Source organism: Hippocampus comes, unplaced genomic scaffold (genome assembly GCF_001891065.2).
Source record: "Hippocampus comes isolate QL1 unplaced genomic scaffold, H_comes_QL1_v1.1 scaffold82, whole genome shotgun sequence".
Lineage (NCBI taxonomy): Eukaryota > Metazoa > Chordata > Actinopteri > Syngnathiformes > Syngnathidae > Hippocampus > Hippocampus comes.
Genome location: NW_017805135.1, coordinates 2417884 through 2425896, shown reverse-complemented (window position 1 = coordinate 2425896; position 8013 = coordinate 2417884). Strand labels below are relative to the sequence as shown.

Genomic DNA, 8013 nt, shown 5'->3' with positions numbered 1-8013 from the left:
CCCCCCCATCCCCCCTTCCTCTTTCAAGGGAGTCTACTGACATCGCAGTTACCCTTCTCAACGAGCCCTCTGGGACCACGCTGCATCAACGCCTTCATTTTTGCTCACCAACTCGTGGCCACACTTAGTGGTATCTTTCTGCAATTTACGTCACAGACACAGACAGACAATAAGTCTGCCGATGGGCGAGGTCTACGAATTCAACGCATTCAATGGTGGCATATGAAGTCAAATTTGCTGCTGTCTATGTTAGCATTTTTATGCCTGCCGCCTCCTCTTTTTCTGCTTGTGTGGCTGCATTTACATTATGTACAATCTGAAGACACCTAATTACTAAGAGACTAACTTTTTGTAACTCTTCAGCACTCTCAAATATGCTCATCACTTGTCATGTTGCTCATATGCGTTAAGTTCTGAGCGCAGTCATTCCTTCGGTGGCTGTGCAGTACAAACTTGGGAAGTTTCTACCGTACCCGTGTGCAATTACCTAAACAGCCACGCCGACAACCCGACAGATGTATTTTCCCCGGACAGAACAGCTCGGTGTCGTTATTTAAATTCCCATGTGTTTTGTCTTATATGCAAATGTAGCTGCTGTTAAAAGTTGAAACGCAAATCAATGTGGGCTTTTGTTGACTAGCAGGAAGTGCATGCTTCGATGTCTGTCAGCTGTCAAAGTTGAGGGAACGTCTCAATTCGTCACCATTATGAAACCAAGTTGTTTTTTTTTAAATGATGAATTCAAATTTGACAGGCTTGTCAGCGACGCTCTTCTCTGCCGTGTGTCAAATACATTTTCGTTTTCAACTTACAGGCGCTTTAAGCTGAGCAAACATTTTGAAGGCAGAGCTATGTGGTTGTTTTTCAATACACCATGTGTTCCATTTCTTTTATGCTTTGACTGTAACGTTCAACTGGGAGTGGCTACAGACAGCGTGAAGCCTCTTTTTTTTTTTTTTTTTTGTGCTGCTTGTTGTGAAGTGAGTTGAGTTCAAGGCCACCATACAATAGGGATGGAGAATTATGGACAAATACAACAATCCTGATCATTTTGATTGAAATCACGGTTAATAAAAAACGATTATTAATTGATTTTAAACGTATCATGTATTCAACTACCAACATAGCCTCGTGCCCATTCATCCAAGCACATTGAACACTACTCTGTTTGTCAAGTACAAGTACAAAATGACCTGCATTTTCATTCTGCTGCAGCCCCATATTTGCTGCATCCACATCTTTTTGCTGCATTGCATCTTTGCACACATTCAAACCGCGAATAAGCTTCTCCCTTATATCTTCATCTCATTTATTTTATCTTGTTTTGTGGTTTTATTTTTCTTTTCACAAGTCTTGGGACTTTCTGGGCTAACCTGGGATCTCGGGTATCGTATTTTGTGCCATATCATGTGGAAATGGATGTTGCCCGACCTGCTGTGCGGGCGTTGGCCTCCGAGAGGTAGTGTAGCGCCATGCATGCATAGAGTACACGCTTACAGTGAGATAAGTAGAAGTCGAAGAAGAGAGTTATAATAATAATAATAATAATACATTACATTTATAAGCGCCTTTCAAAACACTCAAGGACACAAGGAGTTGCGATTCAGCTCTTTTAAATCATTGAAATAGTCAAAGATTGGGAAGATTATGGGCCTTTGAGAATTGGTATGTTACCTGTATGTACATTAGGGCTTGGCATTGTGACTGAAAAGTATATCACAGTCAAAGTATTTCATATTGGTCGATATCGATATATAGTGATCCCTCACTTACCGTGGTTAATGGGGACCGGGACCCAGTCGCAAAGCACACACACACACACACACACACACACACACACACACACACACACACACACACACACACACACACACACACACACACACACACACAACACCGTTTGGCACATGAATCGATTTTTCTTTGATTATAATGTGTTTAAGATCGAGAGAAGCCAAAATGAAAATCATGATTATATTTCCATAAATGACCCAGCCTACAATACGGCACTCGCATCTCAAGTACTCTTGCTGTACAAAATTTAAAAAATTGTCAGAATGACGGCTTGTGTCTCGAAAAACACTTAAGTCAGGTCGCTTGTATCTCAAGACACGTGTCGTGATATCGTACTCTTTACGCATAACTCCAAATATACCTAACAGTTTTTTTTTACAAAAGCATTCGTGCTTCATGCGATATGGAGGACTTTTCAGTTAGTTAGTGCCGTTTGCTACTTAGAGTACAAAATATAATCAGCGCGGTTATCAGTCATCACTCTGATCTTTTTCCGCCCATGAACTAAATAGATGGTTGTTGTTTTTCCTCCCTCAGGAAAATTGTCATCAAGATTGGGAAGAAGAAGAAGCGAAAGCCCGACTCTTCCGAGGAGGAGTCAGACGAGGACCCTCCGCCTCGACACACTTCAAGAGACTCGGTAAGAAACCGGTATTATCAGAAAAAGGATTGCAGATGGGTCAATCTTTCCAAATCCAGCGTGGATACATTTGGACCTAAATTGTGGATGGATAAATAATTCATGGAATATTTGCCACAGATAGGAACCAGGTAGTTTGCAGGTAAATACTGTAGAGTGTTAATGGAGTGAAGTGATTCGGCATTCTGTTGTTCATGTTGTTTAATCTGGTCCACTTTTAGCTTGCTTACCCTTCATCCCTCCTGCTCTGGCTTTGAAAAAGGTTTCTGACTAAAAAAAAAAAAAAAACAACTCTGTTGTCTGGTTGTTTGTGTTTAAACACCATTTTCGATTCCAGCTATGCAAAATCTGAAATTTGTGTCTTGTGCAAGCATTTCCATTCAGTGGTCTGTAAAAACAAAGAAAAAGCACTTGCTTGTTGGTCTTCACAGCCTAAACAATGACTAACACCCTAAACAGCGTTAAAAATGCTAAATTCTCGTCACTGGAGTTGTATTTAGTTCCCTTTTCATTTCACATTTGTGGTTGCACATAAAGGACCTACGTGACCGAATACATTTTACACATCTTGCATTTCTGTTAACATGTATTTCACATAAAGCGGGGTACAAATAAACGAAATTGGTAAAAGTCTTAACCTCAAACTTTTTTTTGGGCGGGGGGGGGCTCTTCGTATATCGCATGTTTAAGGACTTGCCATAGATGATATGGAACAGGTTTAACATTTATGATGGCTGGGCCCGACTGTTTTTTTGAGCAGCTCCGGGAGGAAAAAAATCACTCTTAATGCCACAGGATAATAACTCAGATTAATCTTTTGGAAACACCCGCTAGTCGGGCCTATGCTGACGGAGGAAACATGATCAAACTAGTGCTGTTTATCAGTATGCAGATACCTCTCAGCAGGCGGAGCTCTTGAATGCACATTCTGATCTCTTTTGATGCCATCAATGAGGTCAAAGCAAGGCCAACAGCACCTTCTCATCAAATAGAACAAAGAATGTGCTGACAGTGGAATTTTTAGTTGGATGTTACACTTTTTTTTTTAAAAATTGAATAATAGAAGCAATGAACATGCAGTATTTTAATGCACCCCCCAACTTTATCCACATTAGCCCAAGAATGAAAAGGATTCAAATTCATATGTTGAGTTTTGCAAAATGAAGTGGTGTCATCTTCCTTTCATGACTTCCTCCTAAACATAACACTTCCTATACACACTGCACGCAAAGTGCCTAATAAACAAAAAACAAAAAAAACATATCATTGGACATTGTTCACATTATTGTCCAGTAAAATAATCACCTTTATGTATCATTGTGAATGGACAACATATGATGCTCAACGCTGCCATTTTGTCACAGTTTGTGACCTTATTGACTTCTGGTCAGTTTAGTTGGAGATGTGAGGGTTTATCGTTTCCAAAGAGGAGTTTTATTGTTTCGCCAACCTAATTAACTTTGTCTCGGCGGCATTTCTTTTTAATTAACAACATATCATGATGAGCAGGGTCTTGTGTGTTGATGCTGCAAGCAGTCACCCACGTGTATGTTACTTATAAATATCATGGTCAGGAAGGAAATGAACAGAAATACAATTTTTGCCACATTTATTGTTTATTCATCGTAACTTCAGGATCGCGAGAAGCCACAATGACATATCCTTAGCAGTGTGATTAAAAAAATCAAACAAACTCAGCAGTTATTGATTATATTATTGATGATATACAGTGAAACCTCTAAAGTCCGTCCAGGGATGCTGTCGCCTTCTTAAACTGAAGGCAAATTTTTGAAGTATAATTTTATATGCTGTCAAACAATAGAAAGACAAAATAAGTAAACTTCTCTTAAACAAAAGTCCTATAAATGCTAACATCCTAACAGTTGGCATGTTAATTGATAGCAAGGTAGCAACCTGAATAGAGAAAGTACTAAGGCCAATTGGGTTTTACATCATTCCCTGGAGTCGGGTACTATTTCAAATGTCATTAAAAAAAAAGCCAAGGTGCTAACCGTTGGAATAATTATTTTTTTTATATCTTTGCGTTTCAGAAGAGACGCTCTAATCGTCAGGTGAAGAGGAAGAAGTACGCCGAGGAACTGGAGGCCAGGCTGTCAGACGAGGATGGCAAGGTGATCGTCAAAGCCAAGAAGGCCAACACGGTGGCGTCCAAGCAGCCTGCGGTGCAGCTCTTCGTGGTGAGTACTTGCCACTTGTGTCACTGTGTAGTCATGCATTTTCACATTTGGAAATGTGCTCTTATGTATAATGAGACTAAAATAAACTACTAACCAGTTGATGTCATGTGTTGTAGGAAGTAAGGAAGGCAATCGATTGCTGGAGGCAAATTAAACTTTGCGAGTGGTGTTTTATAGTATTTTAACGGTCATACGAAAGTTACGTGACGCACAAATAATGAGATTCGATAATATCTAAGTTAAACATGTTTGATATGTGGCATAGAACGTGAGGAGAGGAGATTGCTGAAAGCGAGTCAACATAATGCATCACACTTGGACCTTCGAGAGGGGGAAGTCAACCCCAAAATTTTCTCGACAATAATATGTTCTATGCAGCCCCACTAGTTGAAAGAAGGCATTCTGAATAATATTGTGAATGTGGAATATGAATTAAGCAGTAAAATCCACCCATTTTTGCCCATCTTGGCAGCGGACATTTTGCCACCTGTTGTTGCCGGAAATTGCATCACAGTTGCTCAGGGTTCAGGTAACGACCAATCATAGCTCAGCTTCAGAAAAATAGGTGAGCCATGATTGGTCGTTACCTGAACCCTGAGCAACTGTGAGGTCACTTTCAACTTCCAAAAACAGGTGAGCTATGATTGGTCGTTAGCTAATCCCTGAATAATTGTGAGGTCATTTTCAGCTGATAGAGTGGCAAAATGGCCACTCCCTCCGATGCCTAAAAAGGCTGGATTTTGCTGCTTAATTCATATTCCACGAACATAATATTAATCAGAATGCACATAGAACATACGATTGTAAAGAAAATGTAAGGGTTGACTTCCCCTTTAACTATCTTGTGTGCATTGTAAAAAATAAGTTACTCTCCGTAGAAGACTCGATAAAGCCCAAGTAAAACAACTCACGCATTGATGGCATAAGGTTTATAGGAAGGAGTGAGGAGAGGGAATTGTTGAAAGCGAGTCAACTTGATAGTGAAATACATTCTTTAGGGGGTTGCTACTTTTAATAAGAGCTCAATTCCAAGGCACAATGTTCCAATCCCCATAAATTATTAATAGTCCAAAATCACAATTTCACCCGAGGGTTTTTTTTTACGACCTGTGTGAATTATGGTCGCCTCCAAACACAGATTCCGGACATAGAAACAAACTCTCGTATGAGCACTGACCATTGTTTTTTCTCATCTCCATCTGAAGGAAAATCCCAGTGAAGAAGACGCCGCTGTCGTGGACAAAATCATGTCTTCTCGCGTCGTCAAGAAAGAGGTAACGCTCCGCTCTTTCGTTCTTGATCTGCGGTGATTTGTTTGATGCCTGTCATCTGTGTGGTAAATTGTGGCTTTATTTCTTCTGTCTTTATAACACGTGTAGGTTTCTCCGGGTGTGCTGGTTGAAGTGGAAGAATTTTTTGTCAAGTACAAAAACTAGTAAGTTCTCCCAGTGCTGATTTTTTTGTTTATTTTTGTGCTCGACACTTGAGTAGTGTGAATTGTTTGTGAAAAATGTTGTTTTGAAAAACAATATTTCTATCATTGCTGTCCGATGAAAATAATTTTTGTTTTGTGCCAAATTTAGTTGAATCAAAATGCGTGGAATGTGTGTTGGCTTTATCGGTATCAAGACAGCGAACATTGTAGCCAACTCCTCAACAAGGAAAGTCTGATTTGAGATTTAGTTTTATTTCCAAATAAATCTCGTTGCGTTAGGATGCTTAATGTGATGAAACCAATAATCACAATCATTTTGGTCCTGATAATCTTGATGTGACATTTTCATACTCTTTTGTTACTAATTAGGACTGCTGTGTGTGCTTCTCCGTGCGTGTGTGTGTGTGTGTGTGTGTGTGTGTGTGTGTGTGCGTGCGTGCGTGCGTGTGCGTGCGTGTGCGTGTGCGTGTGTGTGTGTGTGTGTGTGTGTAGCTCCTACCTCCATTGCGAGTGGGCCACGGAGGGCCAACTGGAAAAGGACAAGAGGATCCAGCAGAAGATCAAACGCTTCAAGATGAAACAGGCGCAGCGGGCACTCTTCTTCGCCGATGTAAGGCAGACGTACACTCTTAACGCGCGTGCGTGCACGTGTGTGTTACCTACTGCGCACTTACAAATGCGCTCTAAAGCAAGTGTGTGTAGGTTGAGAGGCATCTTATCTTCTCTTGCTCTGTGGGCGGACACATCTGTGTATGCTTGTTGACTCCAGATGGCGAGTAGGCGCGAGAGTTGATTCGCTCCCTTTGTCTCCCTCTTGTGATTCCCAGATGGAAGAAGAGCTCTACAACCCGGACTATGTCGAGGTGGACCGTGTGCTCGAAGTGTCTTATTGCGAGGACAAGGACACGGGAGAGGTAAAGGGAGTCCTTTCATTTAAAAAAAAAAAATGTCAGGAGGAAACAGCTTACGGTATATCGGTAATCCGTGCCAAGATTTCAAACGATTATGTAAAACAGTTTCAAATGTAATTATTGACAAGATCATATTTAGAGTAATCTGCTCTCCTATGTGCCAAATTAACCGGAGTATATGCATACCAAAAATCTGAATTTGAGCTTCTTCTGTCCATCCCTTGCCATTGAAGGAAGCAAATTTGCAATCATTCAACATCTCTAACGAATATACGGAGTGATTGTAATGTGGGTTGTGGTGAAAAGTGATTTTTACATCCCAGATTTCCTTGGAAAATGGACAATTGTGACCGGTCAATCTTTTTGTTATTTACGACAAAATGCCGATGACATTAACACCAACATGATGTCTCTATCTAGCTCTCTTTCGATGTAGCCATCCGGTTTTGGTCATGCTAATCGTTCAAGGAAATCGTTATACTATTTTATTTGTGTCTGGTAATCATATCTGCGAGTTCTGTCTTTGACGTTTTTACGGCTTATATTTTCTCTGCTGAAGCACCGTCTTTTATGCCTGATAAGTGGCCCAAGGCCACGCTAACGGTCTCTCTGGCAGGCCTTTTGTCAGCGCTATGAATACACTCACTCTCCCGCGTGTCCGCCGGCAGGAAGTGATCTACTACCTGGTAAAGTGGTGCTCGCTGCCGTACGAGGACAGCACCTGGGAGCTGAAGGACGACGTGGATCAGAGCAAAATAGAAGAGTTCGAGCAACTGCAGGCAGCTAAGCCGGACTCGCGCAGAGTGGTGAGTGGAGCGCGATACACAGCTCGCAGTATTTTTGAATCAGTTTAAGGAGAAATAGGTTTGGGCTTGAGCTTCTACTTGTATAGCTTAATATATGACTTTCCTTCTCACTAAGATGATTGCAGTCATTTGTCAAATTTTGTTTTATCAATTACTAATAATCGGCCTTGTACAGGTTTCAGTAGATTTCTAAATTTTTGTCTTTGATTCCCCTCTGACGTCATTCTAA

The 8013-nt window shown here is 40.9% G+C and overlaps 1 protein-coding gene across 8 annotated transcripts in view; it reads left to right on the top strand.

Moving 5' to 3' along the window:
* The window catches only part of chd9 (chromodomain helicase DNA binding protein 9), an 88349-nt gene that overhangs the window by 51648 nt on the left and 28688 nt on the right, over nucleotides 1-8013 (top strand). For all 8 annotated transcript variants that reach the window (XM_019866616.1, XM_019866615.1, XM_019866613.1 and 5 more), the window contains 7 exons: nucleotides 2332-2434; nucleotides 4486-4632; nucleotides 5838-5906; nucleotides 6012-6067; nucleotides 6560-6677; nucleotides 6895-6981; nucleotides 7647-7784. In XM_019866616.1, coding sequence (XP_019722175.1) covers nucleotides 2332-2434; nucleotides 4486-4632; nucleotides 5838-5906; nucleotides 6012-6067; nucleotides 6560-6677; nucleotides 6895-6981; nucleotides 7647-7784 — 718 coding nt within the window. The remainder of the gene's footprint in view (nucleotides 1-2331; nucleotides 2435-4485; nucleotides 4633-5837; nucleotides 5907-6011; nucleotides 6068-6559; nucleotides 6678-6894; nucleotides 6982-7646; nucleotides 7785-8013) is intronic.